Source organism: Polistes fuscatus, unplaced genomic scaffold, assembly GCF_010416935.1.
Source record: "Polistes fuscatus isolate 324 unplaced genomic scaffold, CU_Pfus_HIC Scaffold1, whole genome shotgun sequence".
In the NCBI taxonomy this organism is placed as follows: Eukaryota; Metazoa; Arthropoda; class Insecta; order Hymenoptera; family Vespidae; genus Polistes; species Polistes fuscatus.
In genome coordinates this window covers 2,593,040-2,616,509 of record NW_025112997.1, presented here as the reverse complement: position 1 = coordinate 2,616,509, position 23,470 = coordinate 2,593,040, and the positions used below count along the sequence as shown (strand labels likewise).

General features: G+C 37.9%; 1 protein-coding gene across 6 annotated transcripts in view; it reads left to right on the top strand.

Moving 5' to 3' along the window:
- Positions 1–411: 411 nt before the first annotated feature.
- LOC122513142 (visual system homeobox 2-like) overlaps positions 412–23,470 on the top strand; it is a 54,345-nt gene continuing 31,286 nt past the window's right edge. For 2 of the 6 annotated variants that reach the window (XM_043648463.1, XM_043633145.1), the window contains exons 1-2: positions 1,476–2,655; positions 14,467–14,508. In XM_043648463.1, coding sequence (XP_043504398.1) covers positions 2,190–2,655; positions 14,467–14,508 — 508 coding nt within the window. In that variant the 5' untranslated portion in view covers positions 1,476–2,189. Of the gene's footprint in view, positions 534–1,475; positions 2,656–14,466; positions 14,509–23,470 lie in introns of those variants that run through there. The other 4 variants (XM_043630114.1, XM_043629414.1, XM_043640837.1 and 1 more) reach the window with 3 other exon arrangements.

Here is a 23,470-nt window from a genome sequence, read left to right as displayed (position 1 = left end):
CTCTCTTAGGGTAGAATCGTGCGCGCGCGCGCGCGCCACACACCATTCGAAACGAAACGAAACGGCACGACGCGACGAAACGAAACGAAACGAAACTGAACGAAAGGGAAGCTTAGGCATTGCGAAGGGGGGTGCGAAGAGACGAGCAGGAGGAGGAGAGGAGGAGAGGAGAGGTGGTGGTTAAGAGAAAAGAGTGAACCGAGTGAATATGAGAGAGTAAGAGTGCGAGTGCGAGTATGAGTGAGTGAGTGAAAGAGAGAGAGAGAAAGGAGAGTTGGTGGTGGCCGCCCCTGGGGGCTCCCAACCCCGTACAGCCGGCACCGAACGAGCTCAGTTGCCCATCGCCGCGACGACGACACGGTTGCGCTCCGATCAAGATCTCGCGAGTGTGAGATAATATATTATATATATTATATATATATATATATATATACATATACCTTAAAATATTTCATCAATCAACGTTTACGTTTTTGTCATCGAAAAAGAAAAAAAGAAAAAAAAAATCAATATATAGATAAATTCATCTGAGGGTATATTATATTATAATAAATACCAGTAATTAATTTAAGTTACATTTGAAATACAAGAAGTTTGAAATCCGGATGAGAACATTTAACGATCATCAGCGTCATCAGCGTCATCGGCATTAGCATCATCAGCATCATCAGCATCAGCATCAGTGCATAAAATAATTGAACCAATAAGCAACGTATTATTTGGTGTATAACTGAACTCTTGTCGTCGTATTTGTTGATTTATCTCACTCACCCCCCTCGTCTCAGCAGATTATGGAAAACAACTGGGTTGTTTTATTCGTTACGTTGATTATTGGATAAAGAGAGAGATTGTTTGTTTGGTTTATTATTTTTTATTTTTCACTTTTATTTTGTTGGGGGAGTTTTCGTTTGGTTTATATTCGAGGAAAGATAAATAATTATAGTTGTATCGTGAAAAAAGGATTGCATTTTGTTATATACTACTACTACTACTACTACTACTACACGTATACACGAGTATTCTGGTGAACTTTTTGATTTTTGATCGTAACTGTTTTCCTTCATGAGATATGGTTTATCCAAAGTGCGAGATAAGATATGAAAAAAAACGTGAGAAAATATAAAGAAATAGCCTGAGGTAAAAGAAGACGTGAAGTTTATCTGACTTCTACTATTATATATATATATATTCTTTATTGTTATATATCTAGAAAAAGAGAAACAAAATATATCATTTCTGTTTCACTCTCTCTTTCTCTCTCTCTCTCTCTCTCTTTTTCTCTTTCACTATTACGCATCCACGAGAACACCCGTTGCCGTCGCTAACTGAAAGTTTGCCCGCCGGCAAACTACCACCACTTGTACTTTTTTTCTACTTCTATCTTTCATTTCTATCTTAAGCAATTCATATTTAGATATATACATATATATGTATATATATATATATATATATATATATATATATATATATATATTTATCTAAGTATCTATTTATCTATCGAACCATTTGTGTATCATAATATATCTGGCTTAAGATACGAAAAATATACAACGAAGAATAATAAGAAGAAGATAAATCAAAGGATAAGTTTATCTAGATATTTATCTAGCATCAGAAATAAGATAGAAAACTTAAACCTAGGGATATTATAATCCAACCTAGGGAAAATGAATAATCCATTATGAAGATCTATGGAGAATAACATAGGATAAAAAAGGATTAACAAATATTTTACCAATACCAAGTGAATATCTCAACGAAGTATCAACGAAAGTTAGCCTAGAAGAGTATTACGATCAATGATCAAACGGAAGGTTATAATAAAGAAGAAAGTTTTATTTGAACGTGTACGTTTGTTACGGAGCGTCGGATGCTGTGTACGGACGGACGTGTACGGGTGAGCAGAGAGGGCCTATCGTCAAACAAAAATCGTGTTTTTAATCGAATATTCATCGGAATATAACCAAACGAGTATATGTTTACATACATATAAATATATATATATTACGTATAACAAAGATAAAAAAAGTTCCTAAATCTTAAATAAAAAAAGAGAGAGAGAGAGTAAAAAGAATAAGAATAAGAAAAGGAATAAGAAGAAGAAGATAGTCATCTCGCATGATGATGACATATTGAAAATAATTGATAATAAAAAAGGGACAGAAGTAAGGCTGAAGAAGGACAGCAAGATGCCGCAACGCACGCCGTTCGCGATTCAAGAGTTATTGGGTCTGAATGGTACCGGAAATGCAAGTGGTACCGATCGTGGCTCACCTCAGGGATCGCCACCCGCCGGCGTATCGGCGGTTTCTTACGCACCTAATGCACCCCATCACAAACTCTGGGATTACATGCCTAGCCTAACGAATCATCTAGGCAATCTTGGAAATCTCGGGAATCTAGGAAATTTGACGGCCTCGCGTATGGCCTACCTGAATGCTCAGGCAGCCGTCGCGGCTGCTTTTCTACCACCACCGCATCCTCATCCGGCGCATCATGTACCTCATCATCAGGTACATCAACCGGGTCAACTCCCTGCCTCACCTGCCGGTGTCAATGTTCATCCAGCGGCACACGCGCAACATGTACTTCCTGGTACTGCTGTTACCGCCAATCATCATCAACATAGTCCAACTCAGCATACACCGCCACACGGTACGTTAGATAATCTCCTTTATATTTCATTTTTCATATTATTTTCTACCGTATTTCAAGAATAGATCTGTGCGCGATGCCTGTACGCGTGCGAAATCACAGATATTTTATTCCCAAGTTAGTTCTACTCATCCTTCCGTCGGGTAACTCGACTTCAATCGATAGTATATAGTATCATCGTTCTCCCGTTAAACGAGCACTTAACGTGCCACTTATGGCTATCGTTTAACACCCTGAGCCTACTACTCGAAGATCGTGTTACCGAAAATCGCACCTTTGTTGCTCGTACGGGAACGTGCCCCCGCATCCCCGTTCCCGTTCCTGTTACCGTTGCCGTCTTCATCCCTCACCCCCATCCACACCCCCACCCTCTTCATTGTGTCCAACGATATCTTTCCAAGAGAATCGAGGGAATTTCCACAGACAAATTCTCTAACTTACGAACACAACAGCTGAACATTTTCTCTCGGGGTTGTCTGCTACCCATCTATGACTAATCAAATTCTAACTAATTGCTGTATATATATATATATATTTCTATTGTGCAAATATCTACTTCTTCTTAGTATATTTTCGTGTATGTGGTTTTTTTATAATCATCTTGACGTCACGAAGGAACGCGTTAGAATATCATGTAACGGTAGCCACGTTTTACGCGCCTTGCACATTGTGGGAATCCGAATATTTTTGTCGGAATAATCCCCAACGTTATGAATAATTAGTGGTATAATGAGTTGAGTGTTGGGTAGAGACCTGCAATGTCTCACCAAAACACAAAGAACCTCGATGAATCGTAAAAATGGCTCTAAGCGCGCGCGCACAAAACTGTTCTCAACTCGTACCGAATTAATTCCTTGAATCATCGTCGTTTATCATTCCCCGTACCAACCCCCCACCCCTATTGATTTTTGTATTAGAAATCTCGATAGGTACGATTATTATTATTATGGTTCCGCAAAAGGATCGTTCACCGGGTATCATTTTATTATCGAAACGAGGATGAACTGTTTTGCAAAGAGAAAAAAAGAAAAACGTGTCGAAAAATTTGTTCCTTTTTCTCCAACCCCTACTCCCACCGCACCCCTCAAAAGGGATAATGTATGGATAAGAACTTAATTCGAGAAAAAGAAATATATAATATTTAATATGGTGTTAAATCCTGATTGGTAACAGATCGATTTAAGTAATAAAATATTACTCGAACCGAGAAATGATCTATAATAATCGGTGATCAATTATGAAGTCATTTTGGAAGAAAAAAGGTATAAGAAGTATGATTACATACGTATCATCGGTCAGCGATAATCATTGAAAGAAAAAATGCAACATAGAATTTGAACGATCGGCTCGTTCGTTTCGTAGTGAATTTTGAGAACGTTTTTCGAGTATCGGGTTCCCGTTCGAGGAGGGGGTCAGGACAAAGGATCAGACCTTCCATTCAAACGTCACTCTGGCACCTCGTCTTACAGTAGAGAGCATTTTTATTTGCCCCGCGTGCGTGCGCGCGCGCGCGCGACCGCGAGCACTCGTCTCTCTCTCTCTCTCTCTTCTCTCTTCTCGTACGTACCTTTATTTTTTGTCTTAAAAAAATCTTGGGCAGACTTAAAGAAGAAAGTACAGGCCAGGGATAGGAGGACTCTGATCAAGGATTTCTTTTTTCTTCTTTAGCATTTTTTTATACGACAGATAATAATAATATTAATAAGAGGAAGAAGAAATATAATGATAGTTGTTGTTGTCGATAAGAAATTCATATAAACTAGAGTGGAAAGCAAAATCATTGAAAATAAGGTTTATTACTATTATTACTATTAAGCGATGATTGCAATAAAAATAAGAAAGGAAAATCATTGAAAATAAGCTTTTCTCAATGAAATTAATTTAAACGCTATAATATTAATACTACTACTACTACTACTATTACTACTATTAAAAAAATGATTAGATTAAAAATAAGAAAAACTAAATCTTCTTTATCATTTTAATTTCTTCATTTTAATACCTTCTTTATCATTTTCCAAACAATAGATAATAATAAAAAGAAGAAATACGATCATGGTTTTCGTCAATAAGTAATTCATCTAACTAGGGTGGAAAGTAAAATCATTGAGAAATAAAATGTTCTCAATGAAATTAATTTAAATACTAAAATACTGCTACTACTACTACTACTATTACAAAATGATTAGAATAAAAATAAGAAAATAAGGAAAAAAGGAAGTTAACTAGGGAAAGGGAAAAAAAAGTGAGAACAACAACAACAAAAATGAACCTTTGATGAGGGTTGATGAAATCGATAAAACGTCTAGAGAGACGACGACACGGAGAGAAAATCGTATTTGCCTGTGATCGGGATGAACAAGGGTGTGGTGGAAATGGTGACGGGGGTTTGAAAGGGGGGAGGGGGGAGGGGGGCGGTTGTGAAGAAGCGAAGAAGGTAAAGGAAAGGAAAGGAGAGGAAAGGTGAGGCCCAAGAGGTATTGTTCCAAATTCTTAGATTCGTTCTCTCGCTCTTGATTCTCCCACTTTCTTTCTTTCTTTCTTTTTTAATTTCTTTTTTTTTTCGCCTCGCCATATCGACTTTCGCACACAGCTTTTCGGTTCGTTTGAAGTTGGCAATCAACTAGATTGCCTATCAACGCTTAGCGGAGGAAGACACATACTCATTCCCTATCTACTTTTCTTTCTCGCTCACTCACTCGTTCGCTCATTCACTCATTTATTCGCTCACTCGCTCATTCTTTCGTAGCTTATTCCTTTTCTCTTTCTCTCTTTCAAACGATCTTACACATCTCTTTTTCCCTACTGCAGGAGACTTGCTTGCTTGCTTGCTTGCTTGCTTCTGCTAACGCTTCTCGACACGAACCATTCAACAAATCGTCGTATAATCGCGCAACCCTTGCTACACACCGTCCTCTTCTCTGCATTATAAGGAAAAAAAAAAGGAGGAAAGAAAGAAAAGAAGAAAAAAAAAGGAAAGGAAGAAGAAGAAGAAAGAAAAAAACAAGCGTGATAGGGTATTTGACCTTAGAGCGAGAACAAATTTACGCATACTATTACACGTTTTACGAATGATAGAGGGTGGTGGTAGGGTTGGATGAGGGAGAGGAAAACAAAAATCCAAACGACGTATTTAGACAAAAAAATAACTCGAGAAATATTTTGTTCCCGCGATACCATCTGACGGGGGGGGCTTCAATTTATTGTATCTAATCCGAAATAAAGAAAAAATAAAAAAATTAAAAAAAGAAAATATAAAGAAAAAGGAAAGAAAAACCTTCTCAAGGATTAAATAATGGATGTAATCGTAAGAATTTCGAGTAGGTACTTACACGCAGGAACGGCATACACACACACACATACACATACACACACGCAGAAACAGAATACAATTTTTATCAATGAGGAGGGGGGTGGAAAGGGGATTAAAAAAAGAGCTCACAGTAGAGGAAGAAAACGAAATGAAGAAGGAAATAAAGAAGGAAGGAAATAAAAGAAAGAACGAAAGAAAGAAGGAAAGATAGAAAGAGAGAGAACGAGTAAGAGAGCGAAAGAGAGAGAGAGAGAGAGAAAGAGGGATTTCATGGAGAGGGGATTAAATTCTGCGCACCCGGGGGTGGTTAGCTGAGGGTGATGGTGGTGGTAGTGATGGTGGTGGTATCGGTTGGTACTGGTGGTGGTGGTAGTGGTGGTAGTCAGCGATGAAGGAGGAGAAGGAAGAGGAGGAAGAGGATATGGAGGAGTAGGAAGAAGAGGAGGAGGAGGAGGGTGGAGACGGAGGGTGCGGCCTATAGGCGCAGGTCGATACTGATTAGTACTTCAAAGCGACTCGAAACCCGTAACCATCCCCCGTTTCTCGTTCGGTGCCGCCGACATTTGCGACAAAGCCATACTACCCGAGCTAGCGTCGGCACTCGAGCAAAAAATCTTCAACAAATTAGCGAATTATGAATTCGCTCGGTCTTTGTTTTCTGGAAAGTGCCTGGAGTCGGTTGTAAGAGACTCATAATACAATCCTCTCTCTCTCTCTCTCTCTCTCACTCTCTCTCTTACTCTCTCTCCCTGTTTCTACGTTCACAATTCTTTCTTCTCTCGCTCTCTCTTTCTCTTATATACTTTTTCTCTCTTAGGTTACGTACGAACTACTTGCACTCTAGGAACACACGGCTTCCACACGCCTTCTACTCTCTCTCTTTCTCTTTTTCTTTCTCTCTCTTTCTCTCTACTCTTATACTATATTCTTACTCTCTCTACTACGTGCCCGCACACGATATTGCGCGATCACGCGTGTGCGTAAGTGCCATGCAATTCAAATTAGCCTTCTATACGGTTAAAATCCGATATCGTTCTCTCGCGTCAAACGGGGCCCCCGTCGCGAGACCATCTCTATTTCTTTTATTTCTTCGATACCCCATCCCCTACGCCTCCCCCCGCTCTCCCCTCCCCCTCTCTCTCTCACCTCTCTTTTCCCCCATCCCACAATTCCTTCCTTCCTTTCCCTTTCCTATACTCTCCTCCACCACCACCCCCACCTATCCCCTCATTCTCTCTCTCTTATTCTTATTTTTTATGGCTCTTATTAATTTCCCTTTTTTATTTTGCTAATTTGTACGCGAGGAAAGTCTTATCGCGTTTTTCTTTAAGGCTTCCTACTTCTTTTTGCGTTTTTTACTTCCTTTTTTCTTTTTATAATATAGCAGGGGTTCGTAGATTTCGATAAGAGAAATAGGTGGTAGTTTTCTATAAGCCTGTTCTTCTTGTTTTTATTTTTATTCTTCTTTTTTTCTCAGTAATAATTTCTCAATCATTCTGGGAAAAAAAAAGGATTGTAATATCTTGAAATTAGATTATGATAAAGAAAGAAAATAGAAAAAGATAATTATTTTGATTTAGCGAGTTAACAGAATATTATAGATAATCTAAAATAATCTGATTTGATATTAAACCCTGAGAAACGTATTAGTTATTTGTGTGAGATGTGTATTTGGTATTTTGTTTTCTCAAAAGACGAAAGAGAAAATCTTAAATAAGAGATAATATTATTAAATATCGATTATAATATATATATATATATAAGGGAATGGTATAACTATCGGAATCGATATTTCTGTAGAAGGTCTTATGCAATCGCCGAAATGCAAATTAAACGAAATTAAACAGTTAATTAAAGCACCGCCGCCCTCGGAGAAGTTAATTGAGATTCTTGGGAGATTTGTCGCCCGGAATGTCTTAATTTAGTCCCTTAAGCGTCCTAACTCGCCTTAACAACTTAGAATAATTGGATAACACTACCGAGGGCGCTTCTCTCTCTCTCTCTCTCTCTCTCTCTCTCTCTCTCTCTCTCTCCCTTTCTCTCTTATGCGTACTTTAACTTTCTAGGTAACAAAAGAAATGTGAGAAAATACAATTTTTCTCGCTAAAGCTTGAAAAAAATACATTTCTTCTCGATTATCATCATCGTCGTCGATAAAATATACTTTCGACGATTAAAATTCGTTCTACTGGTCGAATTTTTCTTACCGTTTAATAAATCGTATACAAAAAAAAAAAAAAAGAAAGAACGAAGAAGAAAAATGTATCGTAAAATATAAAATACAAAATATAAAATATATACAGTATAAAATAAAAAATAGCACCCGTTCGGGTGCTAATTTACATGACAATTAATCACGCGAATTATTTACTTTCCATTTTTATTTTTTTCTATTATTTATTATTATTATTTATTATTATTTTCATTTTTCCAATTATTTATTTTTTTTTCTTATTATAAATAAATGCAATTTATCTAGGATAATGCATAGCAGATCATCGTCGTCGTCTTGTTTATCATCGAAACTGCGAAACTGCGTAATTGCGGATAGAGAAACATTTCACCCCCCCCTCATTCCCCTCTTTCCACTCATCACACCATCGATTGATTCGCCACAAATTTTCTCCCGCATTGGTCAGAAATGATTTTCTCTCATTACGATAGAACCTCTCTCTTTTCTCCTCTCTCTCTCTCTCTCTTTCTCTCTCTCTTTATATATATATATTCGCGGTGTCAATCATTTAACCCTCGTTCGTAATAGCAACAGACTATCGCCTAATCGCCTAATCGCGTAACGCGCTTCAACAAATCAATCCGAGAGGAAGTATACCACTCCCCCCGTCCAACGACCAAATCTCTAATCGTATCTTCTCTCTCTCTGGTAATTATATATCCCGCTTGCGGGCTATATTATACTAGTTTATCTCGCAAACACTTGTACGATGATTACGAAAAATTGATTGATTACTTTCATATATATATATATATATGTAATGAAAAAAAAAATATTATCTCATTCACAACACTTGTGAACGTTTCGATTCACTTGCAAAAAGAATATCGTCGATAATTACAATTTATCAAACTTATTAAATCGATACAATAAATAATTATCGTTAAATACTAATATAAGAATATATTATTCCAAACAATTAATTAATCAATAAATCAATCAATCAATCAATCAATCGTTATACTTTTCTAAGCGTTAGCTAAGCAGTGACGTTTGAAATTTATTATATGATATAGTATAATTAACACAGAGATCCGTTTGGAAAGTTTATGATCTTTTACCAATATAATAAACGATATTTTATATTTTTCTTATACTTAAGAAAAAAAGAAACCCCATAAAAACGTAGAAAAAGCAAACTTTTACATACCACTTTCCCCCTATCCAGCTCCCCCCTCTCATAGATTGTATTTCGATATAATATTCCATTAAAGAAAAGAAAAATAAAGTAACACAGAGAGACACACACAAGGACTCGTGGGTTAGAATAATAGATAAAAAATTTGAACGAATCGTGGTCGTAAATTTGGACCCTTTGACACCGAAGTACAAGTAAAAGGTTTGAAATCCAAACGGGGGTTGGTCGTTGGGTTGGTTGCTTGACGTAGGGCCCTACGAAGAGTAAGGTTATATGTCGAGGTCGTTCGTCGAGGTCGTGTCCGGGCCACGACGAAGCGTTAGGCTGTGTTGTATTCTATATAGCGTTTAGTACACCTACTAGTGCGTAATACTAGTGGGAACGCGTTATGGCAATGGTGTTAAAGCGACATAGTAGTAGGTGCCAGAGAGCTAAAACCCCTCGGGGGAGTTGCGGGGACGTTAATGAAATAACACGGGAATTAGTCTCGGACATTAGCAGCAAACTATGTCCATTAGCGTGCCTCGGCGAACTCGCCGGAGTTTCACCCTCTGCCACCCCCCTCCCCACCCTACCCCTCCCTTCGTGGAACATCCCTCGAGCAGCCAGCCCTTTCGGTCGATCCCCCCCACACACCTTCTCCCATCCGTTCGTGCCACTTCCATGCCGAAGTTCAGTTCTACGATTTCCACTGGGACGATTTCCCTAACTTTCCTACAATCTATTTTTATCTATTTCCCTATGTTGTAATAGTTATTTTCAATATTATTCTCTCGCACCCTTTCCTTCCCCCCTCCCTCCACCATCAAATGAGAATTACGAATATCGCGTATTATTGTCCAACTATGACTGATTGAACGTCAAATATTCGTTTATATAATACCGATAAAGAAAAATACAAACAAAATGAATCTTATCGATTTTTGATATAGAGATGAAACCGATCGACTAATGAGAGATACTTTTTTTCTTTTTTTTAAATAAAACGTTAACTTCGAATAACAATTTTTCTTCCGAGATGCAATTTATTAGAGCGAACCGAAAATTCGTGGGTTTAAATTGTGTTATTTCGGATTAGTGCAATTTTTTGAAGTCGATAAAATAACTTTTTACACGAACGTAAAATATTAAATTAAAAACGCACTTACTTTTGCTTTACCCTAATATATCAATAAAAATCGATTGGTAATTTCTCAAATGAATCATCGAAAGATAAATAAATTAACGAATCACGTATGTTTATCATCATGGAGCTAACGAACAAACAAACGAACAAAAGTAAAATCGCGAAACAATTGTTTAAATAATAAAAAGTCATATTAATCTCAGTTGATCTAATCTCGACCGTAGTAGAAAATAATTCTAGCAAGAAATTTGCGAGGTAAATTCTCATCGGGTTCTTCTTAACGCTAGTCTCTCTCTCTCTTTCTGACGTTTAGTATGCGTATGGGTGAGGTGTAGCGAATGCATACAACGTAGTCAGTCAGTCAGTCAGTCCTCCTCCTATGGTGTGGTGGTCGTTGTTGCGGGCTTTCAAGCGAACGAGCGTAAGTCGCTCAAATTGGTATGGATTTCCAGTCCAACACCTCGATTGTCCCCCCGGTGAAGAGTACTTCGCGAGCATACATGAATTCACGCCTCAAACACACACGCGCCGATCGTCATCTCTGTGCGCGCGCGAGCTCACCTCGCTAACACACGCACACACATATATATAGACGTATATACAGAGGACAGAGGACAAATACGTAACACGTACACGTACACATGCACGTGCATACACAGAAGACACAGAACAAACACGCAAAATACGTATAGACGCACTATACGTGCATGCATGTGCATATATACATATATATATATACGTGTGATTCAGACGCAGGCGCAAGAAAGTAACGCGTACTTAGTTGCGTGTGCGTGAAACACGGAAAACGATGAGGAACCTTGATTGCGTGCCTCTGAATACATTTCCAGCCGTTTTCTAAGTAGCAGCTCATTCCGAACTTGCTTGCTTGCTTGCTTGCCTGCTTCCAAGTTGGGAAAGCTGAAAGTAGTATATACTAGGTAGGTAGGTAGGTAGGTAGGTAGATGGGTAGGTAGGTAGGTAGGTAGGTAGCCTCTTCGAAGGGCTAACGTGGACGTGCGCGCGTTCAAACGATTTTCTTCATCTCCAACATTCCCTAACCCCTCCCTCCCTCCTCCCCGCCGTTCTTCGTCATTCGCGTTTGCTCTTCTTTCTCTTATCCATCTCCTCTCCTCTCCCCGTTCTCCTCTTGTCGCTAATTTGTAGGCTGAAAAAGAATCCGCAATTTTTCGTAAAATCCCCGACAAACTTACTTACACGATTATATTCTCGTAAACATACTATTATTCTTCATTATTTTCTTTTCTATACGCTTCTTCATACTTCCTCTCTCTCATTCTAACCAATTTTCTTATATAAATATATGAAAAATAAGAGTAAAAATGATGGTTAAGGTAAAAATGTGTGATACGTACACACACGTACATGGAAATCAAGCGCACACGCGTATGTATGTTTCTTTTATTGAATAAGAATGAAGAAGAAAAGTAGAAAAAGGAGAGTGAGAGAGTGAGAGAGAGAGAGAGAGAGAGAGAATAAGCTTTTCAAGGAGTAACCGCAAATCCTAGTATAATACTAATAGGGCCATAATAGGGTCAATAGGGCTTAGCCGTGCGACGACAATAAGATCCTGTCAAAATACACGCCTGTAACACGAGACTTAGGAAGTGGATTTTTCTCAATGGACTTTGCCCCTGTCTCTCTCTCTCTCTCTCTGGTTCACTCGCTCACTCTAACTGTCTCTCTCTCTCTCTCTCTTTCTCCGTGTCGCGTTGGTATTATGTGGTTTTCAAAAAATTTGAAACCTCATGGGCCTTGCAACCCAGCCGGCAGCAGAGCCAGGCAGGCAGTGTAAGGACTGACACGATGATCGAGGTTTAAATTTCTCTTCATTCTCGATTGCTAGTTGGCAGCAACGATTATTGCCAAAAGGGGGGACGGACGACGGACAGGGGAAAAGGTAAAAAGGAAGAGGGAAGAGAAAAAAAAAGAAAAAGAAAAAGAAAAAGAAAAAGGAAAGAAAAAGAAATCGGGTAGAAAAAGAAAGGCCAGGAAAAAGAATGTATAAGAATGCCATAGAAAAAAAGAGAGAGAGAGAAAGAAAGAAAGAAATAAAGAGAGATCCTTAACGCGACACGCAGGCACGCACGCACGCGTCCTTAAAAAAGTGAACAATTTAAAGAAAAATTCTATTGGACGATTTCCAAGTAATTGATACTTAAATCTAACGGGGAGGGTGATATTGCACAGGGGTTGGTAACAGTTGAAAATAAAAGAAGAATGAACGAGAGAGAGAGAGAGAGAGAAACAAAATTTTTCGAATGTCATTAGACATGTTTTTCATAGATCCGATCCCCCCAATGATATTCTTTTTTAGGTTAATTTATCAAACAAACGGCGCAAACTCGGTTCAAGCTCGGCATCCCTATTTTAAGACGACGACGGCTCGTTAAAGTCGTTTTAGGGTGGAGCTCGACTCAGCAAGCAAGCAAGCAAGCAAGCAAGCAAACCAAACCAAGCCAGTCTACCCGTTCCTCCTCCTCCTCCTCCTCCTCCTCCTCTTCTTCTTCTTCTTCTTCTTCTCCTCTCGACAACCCACCCCCGCGCAAAAGTGTTGAGCTTATATACGAAGCCACACGGTAAAGCCGGGGCAGGAGGGCGGGTGGGGGAGGGGTTTTAAAATGACACGGAGTTTCACCAACACTACTAACATTCAACCCTGAAGGAGGAGAGTGACTACCTACTATGCGCCTAACTTTCTTAGAGAAAGACCGGGGGGGAATCTTTTTCAACCCCTGTTTTTCAAACCCCACGACTGTGGTGTCCTCGATGTTACTTCGCCAAAAGTATTAGTAGTAGTAGTAGTAGTAGTAGTGGTAGTAGAAGATGAAGAAGAAGAAGAAGACGACTTTATTAGAAAATGGCCGTACTGAAACATCTTAATACCACTAGCGAGACTTAACCTCCTCGCTAACTCGACCAGGAATGCTTCTCTTCCCTTTTCTTCTCTTTCTTATTCCTCACTTATTTTTGCCCCTATTTTTTCTCTCTCTCTCTTTTTACCTTCCCCAACGACGCGACGAATGAAAGGACGGGTAGGTGTATCTAGCTCTTCCCTCTCTCTCTTTTTTTCTCTCTCTCTTTCTGTCGTCTTTTGGAATTGAAATAGCTCGTGCTACTTCGTAAAATGGTCAAACAAAATTTTTCATCTTCTTTAATCTTTTTCGAAAGCAAGAAAATAAAAGGGACACCACGATGCGCGATATTTAAAAAGGCTAACTTTATCTCTCTCCCTTTTTTCTTTTTCTTTTTCTTTTTCTTTTTTTTTCCTACAGACTAGGGGTAATTTAACGAGGCAGAACTGAAGAGAAAATAACAAATTAACGAAACGGCTTAGAAATCTCATCGGAATTACCTTTAGTTTATGTTACAAGAATTTTGTTCTTTTCTTCTCTTCTTCTTCTTCTTCTTCTTCTTCTTTTTCCATCCTTGCATATGCATAAATAAATAAGTATGTATGTATGTATGTATAAGGAAAATTACGTTCTGTTCTGTTCTCTCATTACATTATCGGTACCTATTTTAATTGAATTTAGACGAAGCAGAAAAGGTCAGGACTCTTGGCTTTTCGCTGGGACTATTCGACGAAGAAATGCGACCTCGTGTCGTGGAGTTTCACGGAGTTTTAATTAATCGAATCGCTGTCGACTAATTCCTCCTCCTCCTCCTCCTCCTCCTCCTCCTCCTACTCCTCCAACCCATATCGTTAAAAGAGAGAGAGAGAAAACGGACTCCGCGAAAATCCACGGAGATTACTCGAATTAAAAATATATTAACGAGGTGTAACGAAGTAATCAAGTCTACACACACACACACACACATTTTATACTTTGGATTAATACAAACAAACATACGCACAGAAAGAGAGAGAGAGAGAGAGTATACAAAAGAAGAAGAACACGAAAATGATGATGATGATGATGATGATGAAGAAAAGGAATGAAGATAGAAAAATATCTTTTCGTTTGTTTTCTTTGTTACAGGATTCTCACAGACGAAAGGCACCTTCTCGAATGCAAGTCCAGGTGAGAGATGATGATTTTAATGTCAATTGTAATCGTCATCGTGAGAAACAAACTTCCACACATAATACTTTACAACAAATAAATTTATTATTATTAAATTAAAAGAAAAGAAAGGAAAGAAGAATATTCTGTTCTTCGTTATCATCGTCATACAGATGGCTCGTTTTGCTTCAAGGATGACGTCATGCTAACGAAAGACGAGTCAAGAGAGAGGGAAGAGAGGAGAGAGAGAGAGAAAAGAAGGAAGAGAGACTCTCATTTCATATTCGGGTGCACGATGATGATTCTGATTTTTCCAAGCCATTAAACAAAAGTTTTCTCGGTTGGTTCGCAAACCGATGCCACTTGTAACGAGAAACGACAGCTTGAAAATGATCACCGCAACTATGACCTTCCTTTATTATTATTATTATTATTATTATTATTATACATATAGGTATTATATATTATTTTTCATACATGGTTATCGATCATCTATTTCTGATTCGAATTTAAATAAGTTCTCTGCACTTTTCTTTACCATCATCATCATCATCATCATCATCATGATTATCATTATCATTATAGTCATAATCGTTGTTAACATATTACAAATTTTTGTCCATTATCCATGAGAACGAGGGATAAGAAAAATTTACGGAAACGTTTATTAAACACAAAAAAAAAACAAAATTAGATATAGAAGAAAAATAAATAGGAAAGGAAGAAGAAAAAAACGTAAGAAAAAAGTCCGAAGAATACGAGAGAGAAAGAGAGAGAGAGAGTTCCAATTACAGGAAAAAAATTGTACTAAACGAGAGAGAGAGAGAGAGAGAGCTAACTCGTATCGAGTGTCCTGTCAAAACATTTAGAAAATTTTCTACCACCCGAACCACGCCCCCTCCCCGCCCCGAAGCACACACATTGAAACGCTAATCGGTAAGGAGAGAACTTTCTTTTCCTCTTAAAGAAATTCGATTCTGAGGCTAGGAAAAATATCGTTAGAACGATTAGAAAGAAAAGAAAAGAAAAGAAACGAGACGAGATGAGAAAAAAAAAGAAAGAAAAAGAAGTAAAAGAAAATAAGAAAAAATTTTTCACGTGCAATTTTTTTACATTCTTATTTATTATCGTTATTATTGTTATTATTGTTGTTGTTGTTGTTGTTGTTGTTGTTGTTGTAGTTGTATAAGAATAAAATGAAAATAAATTTCTTCTTCTCAGCTTTTCTATATTACTTTTGTCTTGGCTGCTTTCACGAAGTAACGAACCTTAATCAAGTTCGAGAGAAAATAGAAAGGGGTGGAAGAGGGAGATTAAGAGAAAGAGAGAGAGAGAGAGGAAGAGAGAAAAGTAGCAGATATATTTCTATCGACGAATACAAAAGCTCTTCCTCGGTAGGATCGAAGGACGTGGGAATAGAGGGAGGGGTGTGGGTAGAGGGGGTGGGGATGATGCTTTCCGGAGTGCAGGGAAAGCGATGGAACGGTAACGAGCTTTCCGTCAGAATTGCTTGTTTTAACAACTGTGCGGTACTTTGAGAGCTTAGGTACGAGTTGCACGAAATGGAGCGACGGGGTAAGAGAGAGAGAGAGAGAGAGAAAATACGGCTGACGGGTTTCGTAAGGTAACAGCGCCTTTGCGAACGTAATAGTCCAATTTGTTGGTAAAAGAAAAATACCGAAAGATTTCTCGGAGTAAAGGAAAAGCTCCTTCTTCTTCTTCTTCTTCTTCTCCTTCTTCTTCTTCTTCTTCTTCTCCTTCTTCTTCTTCTACTACTTCTTCTTCTTCTTCAAACTACCCCTTTTGCCCGAGGCTAGGACGATAACGGTACACTCTCTGTAAAGACGTCTGAGAAAATTGGAAAGGCGAGGGAAACATCATCGTTGCTGAGAAGAAAACTTACAAGCTTTCCCAGCCCACTATTACACCTCCTTCTTTTCCTTATATATATATACAGATAAACCTCCTACAACGCGAAATCCCATAACACGGTTTTGCTATAACACGATTCATTAATTGAGGCAACCCTTCTACAACGCGGCATCCGATAACAAGGTTTTGTTCTAAGGCGATAAATCGAAATACATTGAGAAAATTTTAATATGAAATTGTACTTCTACAGCACTGAATAATATAATTTTTCGTTGAACATATTTAAAAACTAAATTACCTTAAAATAATTTGGTTTAAACTTTGGGTCTTATATAACACGGTTTAACTCAACACGGCATTTTCTAGGAACCTATCTATCGTGTTATAGAAAGGTTATCTATATATTTATATATATATATATATATATTTTTTTATTTACTATCAAGATATATCTACTTTGATAATATCGAGAATCGACGGATATTAACGTTCGTATACCACGCGTTTAACTTTAAGATGGTGTGGTTGCAATAAATGAGGGTAGAAGGGGTGACTGGGGATGATGCTGGGGTAGGGTTAGGAAAAGTCTCGAATAAAGAAGTAGATGAGAGATAGTGGTGGTAATGGTGGTGAATGAAAAAGATGAAGAGAAAGAAAAAAAGTACGACGTCCGATCCAATCATCTTCGTTGCTTTCGTTATCGATCTCGTCGCGTAGCTCGTTGGAAATTTACTACTATCTTCGCTGAAAAGAAACGCGTAAGACGGTAGCCTGAGAAAAGAAGAAGAAGGAACAGAAGTAAGAGGAGGTGGAAGAGGTTGAGGAGGATGAGGATGAGGATGAAGAAGAAAAGAGTAGAAAAGCAGCTTTATATAAAAGGTTTAAAATCGTAGTCCAAGGCTGACTAAAATCACGGTCTCGATGGAGAACGCGAAATGGTAGAGCATATTTCTTTTATTTTTATTTTGTTAAAATAAAAAGAAGAATAATAAGAAGATAACACCATTGCTCGATTACTAATCAATAAGTTCAAAGATTGTACCATTCTAGGGATAAATTAAATCTCCTATTAAAACATCGTACAATGTAAGAAAGTTAAATTTAATTGATCTATCCGTACGATCAAAACAACTAAATATTATACGTTATTTTCCCATTCGATCGAAAATATATTACAAATCTCGCGAATATTCTTTTATCTTTCGAAAAATCAAAGTTATAAAATGGGTGGTTAAATTTACGAAAGTAAATTTACTAGAAAATTTAGTCCACTACTAGTTTTCTCTCATCCATTCGTTCTATGCACTGTTCGTCACCGCTTTACTACTACTACTTCTTCTTATTTTCCTCTCATTTCTCTTATCCCATTGAATACAAGTTCGTAAATCTTTCTCTTCTAATATTCTTCGATTTCCTTCCTTCCTTCCTCCACTTCTGTTGCAATCCATCCATCCAACCAGCCATCCAACCATCCTTCCTTCCTTCCTTCCTTCTTTTCCTTCCTTCCTTCCTTCCTTCCTTCTCTAGCATTTGATTGTAACCGGGCGGTGACTCGAGGATGCGCGTGTGTTCCCATACAGCTCCTTTCATTCGAGAGACTCCAGAAGAGTAGAAGTGGATGGACGAGACCGAGGGTGTCGTTCGAGAGGTGAAAGGAAAGATATAAATAGAGAGAACCTACCACCAACGAGAACTTGTACCAGAGAGAAAGAAAGAAAGAAAGAAAGAAAGAAAGAGAGAGAGAAAGATAGAAAAAAACCTAAGAGAGAAAGAGAGAGAGAGAGAGAGAAAGTAAGTGTAGAAGGGATGGGTGGGCGTGAGGGGTTGAGGGGGTTGAGGGGGTGGGGGTGAGAGCTGCTACGCCGGAGGAGGCGACAAAGATATTAATTAAGAATTAACACGCGTACTGTGAAACCAACCCTTAATTAGTAACAGTCAACGCCTGGAGCAGCAACAGCAGCAGCAGAAGCAGTTTGTTTGCACGGACCTGTACTACTGGTGGCTGTCGCCAGGGCGATTCACTCGAGATGGAGGGTAAACGCGGGGAACGAGTCGCGATCAAAAAACATACCGCGGGACACCCAAGTCATTTCTATGAAAACCTTTATATATATATATATATATATATATATATTACATATACATATCTTTTTCTTTTTCTTCTTATTCTTCTTCTTCTACTCTCTCTATCTCTCTCTCTCTCTCTCTCTGTATTTTCTCTTTTTCTCTTTTTAGGTCTATCTTTTCTTTTTTTTTTCGGGGAGTTTCTTTTTTTTTAGTCGTCTATACGCGAATCTTCAATTTTTACACCTAGGTTCTATTTTTTTTCAATCTTAATTACCACACACACACACACACACACACACACACACACATACGTACATACCCGCGAACACTCCTATTCCTTTCAACCCCCCCCACCTCCCACCCCTATATCTATATAACCACCCACTTTTCCTCCATTAAGAAGACTTGACTTTTTATTAGATACTAATTTATTATTCGCGTACTCTCATTTTTTCGCGTACGCTTCTTTTTTTCTTCTTCTTCTTTTTATTTTCTTTTTTATGTTCTTTCTAAAGAGGTAAGATAAATTATTAGGTCAGTTTGTTGTGTATCTAATTTAATATAATTTCTTTACTCGTTCTTGCTTCTTTTTCTCTTTCTTTCTTTCTTTCTCATATTGACGTGTTACAGATAATGTAACGTTTAATTTACAATTTTTTTTTACGTTTAATTAGTGTCAAATACACTAATTAACAAAAAAGAAGAAAAAAAGAAGAAGAAGAGAAAAAAGAAATAAAATTGAAAGTACGATAGGTAAACGTTGATTCAAATTGATTTTATTTCATTCAACCCCTAAGTAATAATGGACAAAATAATACAAGAAAAAGAAACAAGAAGAAGAAGAAGAAAAGTAAAGAAAAAAAAAAAAAAAAAAAGATGAAAACATTTATCAGATAATATTTATGAATAGATTTAAACGGACGATCGATATACGCGTGGGAGAAGAGGGGGGGCTGAGAGGGGGGTTATATGAGTATACGTCGATCGATAAAACTCGTTGTGCTACTTTCTTTTCTCATTCATTTAAAAATCCTCGTCATATCTCGAAAAATTGTTTCTCATTACTTTGGCCGTTACCTACATTGAAATTATTTCTAATTATCATGGATATTATAACCTTATTTCAATTCTTTAGCTTGCGGCCCGGCACAAGCTTCACCAACCAACACAATCAACACAATCACCACAAACACCACCGCAACACCTTTACCTAACGCGAAATTTTTCTTTCGCGTAATGCCGAAGAAATATAATAATAATCGGCCGAGGCTTTTCCTCTCACAGAGAAAGTGAGTGCGAGAGAGAGAGAGAGGAGAGAGAGAGAGAGAGAGAGAGAGAGAGAGTGAGAGAGGAAAACCGGGAGATTTTATTCTTTAAGACGTTTGCCCCGGAGGCTGCGAGAGAAAGAAGAATATTAAGAATTAAATAATGGTTATAATATTATAATAAAAGGGGTAGAGACCCCTAACGCGCTTGTAATTTTTCCTTGGACGGTAACGAACGAACGACGACGCGTTTATTTTCCGTTTGCGACCGTATTCGTCGTGCTTCGTTTAGGCTTCAAGAAGAAGAAAAATATATATATATATAAAAGAAAATAAAAATTAAAACAGAAAAAGAAGAGAAGGGCAAAAGAAACAAAGTTAAACAGAGAATAAAAAAAATATATATCTACCTCTACTACCTTTTAATATACGCTACCTAACAGTGAAAACATATATATATATTTCTTTTAGTTTCCCCTCCCTTCTACCCAGCCACCCACCTATCCACCTTCTTCTTGTACACGAGAAAATGAAGAAACGAGTAGAAGAAAGAAGAAAAGAAAGAAAGAAATGAAGAGAAACAAGTTTTCCCGTTTCTGTCTATTAAGATGTCAAGATGCTTTAAAACGGAAACTTTAAGAAGCTTTTCCGTATATTACGTGCGCGCGCGCGCGCGTGTTTATAAGATGCAAGTTTAACGTCTTTTTTTTAAGAATTATTATCTAATTTTCTATTATAATTGACAAATATAATAATATATATATATACAGATGGTGTAACCAAATTTATTGAAAAAGAAAATATAAAAGATTAGCTAATAGATGATGAACACATGTATATTCTCTTATATTAAAAAGGTTTCATAGGAAACAGGATCAATGTACCATACGTATATATGTATGTATGTATACTTAAGTACATGCAAACACACACACATATATATATATATATACTTATACATACATAGGTAGTAGAGCGTCGGTTTGCTTGGAGCACGTGAAATCGTGACGTCACGAATTGGAGGCCATTTTGGCTCAGCTGGTCTTTACAAAAGATTCCGAATGGTAGGACGCCATATCCTGCGACGACGGTCGTTAATACAATGGACAATGATTCGCTTACGGAGTCCTACGCATACTCTGACGTTTGCATAAGTAAGAGAGAAAAAGAAAGAAATAAAGAAAGAGAGAGAGAGAGAAAGAGAGAGAGTTGTGCGCGAGCGTACCTCACTACTCACAACTTTAACCCCTTTCATAAGCAATAGTCCGGTAGTTTGCGCGAGTAACGTACGAGGAGAGTAAGAGGGAAGAAGATGGGCTCTCGAGGAAACGTGAGAGAGAAAGAGAGAGAAGTATATAAAAAAAAAAGAAAAAAGAAAAAAAAAAAAAAGAATAAAAAGGGGGCCGGCCTATACACGTATTCTCGTGGAAATATTTTGACACGGATGGGCGTGGTGTGTTAGTAATATTAGTAGTAGTAGTAGTAGTAATAGTAGTAGTAGTAATAGTAGTAGTAGTAATAGTGGTGGTGGTGGTGGTGGTGAATGTTGGCAAAGGTGTAACGACTACGGACACGACACAACACAACCCTCGTATGAGGTACGAGTTTATACGACAATATAACAACACAACGATGATGATTTCTTTCAAGAGAGAGAGAGAGAGAGAGAGAGAGAAAGGGCCCCTCTTCTTACTACTCCTCCTCCTTCTTCTTCTTCTTATTCTAACAGTAAGTTTTAGATTTCACTGAGTCTCTCTCTCCCCCCCCACCCCTTCGCAAGCTTTAAAACGATACAAGGATAAACGTTACACGATGTTAGTAAGGCTGAGTATGCTTGAATCAACCAACCAACCAACGGATAGATGGATGGATCCCAACAACCATTCTCGACTTTTCTCACTTTTAGTCGCGAAGGAAAGTAGGAGAAGATCGAAGAATAAAGGGAAAGAACGAAAAAGACGAACTAGAATGAGAAAAAAAGAAAAGAAAAAAGAAAAAAAAAAGAAAAGAAAAGAAATAAAGGAAGATAGAGTGAGAAGAAGATCAGTGTGCCCTTCTCGTACGGGATACAGTGCTTACATTGTGGGTTCGAGGCTCATTGTGAGACACGCTACCCATGCCCATTGTCAAACCTTTCCTTGAGTGCCGGAGATTCACACCTTTTCAACGTTGCGATTTTTCCACGATGGGCGCGCGTTCCATTGAGCGGAAGATAAACCCCCCCCTCCTCCTTCCCGATGCGGGAGGAAAAAAGTAAGGGACACTTCTAGTCGGTTGAGAAGCAAGAGAGAGAAAGATAATACGAAATAAAGATAGAAAGGGATAGAGATAGATGATAGAACAGCCCAAAGGAAATGGAAAAGGAAAAGAAAGAAAAGTTAGAAAATAAGGACGAGGAGTTAATCCTGTTGAAGATCGAATCCTTCTTCTTCTCTGAATAGAAAAATTTGCGAGACGCGTTCTAGATTTTTTATTTCTTCTTTTATTTTTTTTTCTTGAAAAGCGTGTCGATAAAAAAAAGAGAAAGATAGAAAGAGAGAGAGAGAGAGAGAAAATACGCGGGTGCGGAGTAGTCGACGTTTATATTTAGAAACCAACACGTGTGAAACGTGTAACTTTGTCTGGCGCCAAAGAGCAAAAGTACATAACCGCGTCTCTTCCTCGGCATATACAACTCTACTAGAAATATAAAGTTACTTCGAAAACAGTCGACAGTCAGCACCTTCCTGAAATGTTCCACGTGCTTCTTTCTTTCTTTCTTTCTTTCTTTCTTCTACGACGACACATCCGTTTTCTTACGCGATGAATTTTACTTACAGAAATTTGTCCGATTTACACACATATAACACGTACACACACACACATATATATACATGTGTATTCTTTTCTATCTATCTATCTATCTCTTTCTACGTGTCCCATAAATCGTATCAAAATCATGTCCGATATTATATGATTATCATCGAATAAATTCTATTAGCTATATATATATATATATGTGTGTGTGTATAATCGAATTAAATCGAATCATCCGAACTAACACAAATTTGCCAATGACAACAGCAGCAGACAACGATAACGACAACGACAACGACAACGAATTACGAGAGCAACCATTCGTGGACAATCGCAATTCGAATTTCATTTAATTCTCGATATTTAACCGATCTGTTTCAAACGACCAAATACTAATTTATATATATATATCTCTGCCCTTGTCGTCATTAGTATCAATTTCTCTCTCTCTCTCTCTCTCTCTTTCTCTTTATCTTTGTAAATTACGACTAACCTACCTATTATCGATTTGATATCCAAATTCTTTCGATACGATTCGCGAGCATTAACGCAAAAAGGTGAGTTCCCATAATAAGAATCAAAAATCAGTGCGTAGTCCTTCATCGATCGGGGGGAGGAAAATGGAAAGAAGAAACAAAAAAGCAGAAGGCAAAGAAAAGAAATATGAGAATAAGGGAGGAAAAGAAGAGAAAGATAAAGAGAGAGAAAGTGGAGAGAGAGAGAGAGTAGTAGTAGTAGTAGTAGTAGTAGTAGTAGTAGTAGTAGTAGGTCCATTGGGTAGTAGAAAAGAGCGACACGTACTATCCTACGAGTGACGCTAATTAGTCGCTTGGCACGTTTCATATTTTAACAGCAATTAGCGCGTGCGATCCAACGTGCTGCTCGGCTTATTATTACTATTACGTGGGGGCCAGAGTAACCGCAGACGCCGCAAATTTTCCGCGCTTTTCCACAAGTCGTAGTAGTAGAACACAATAGCA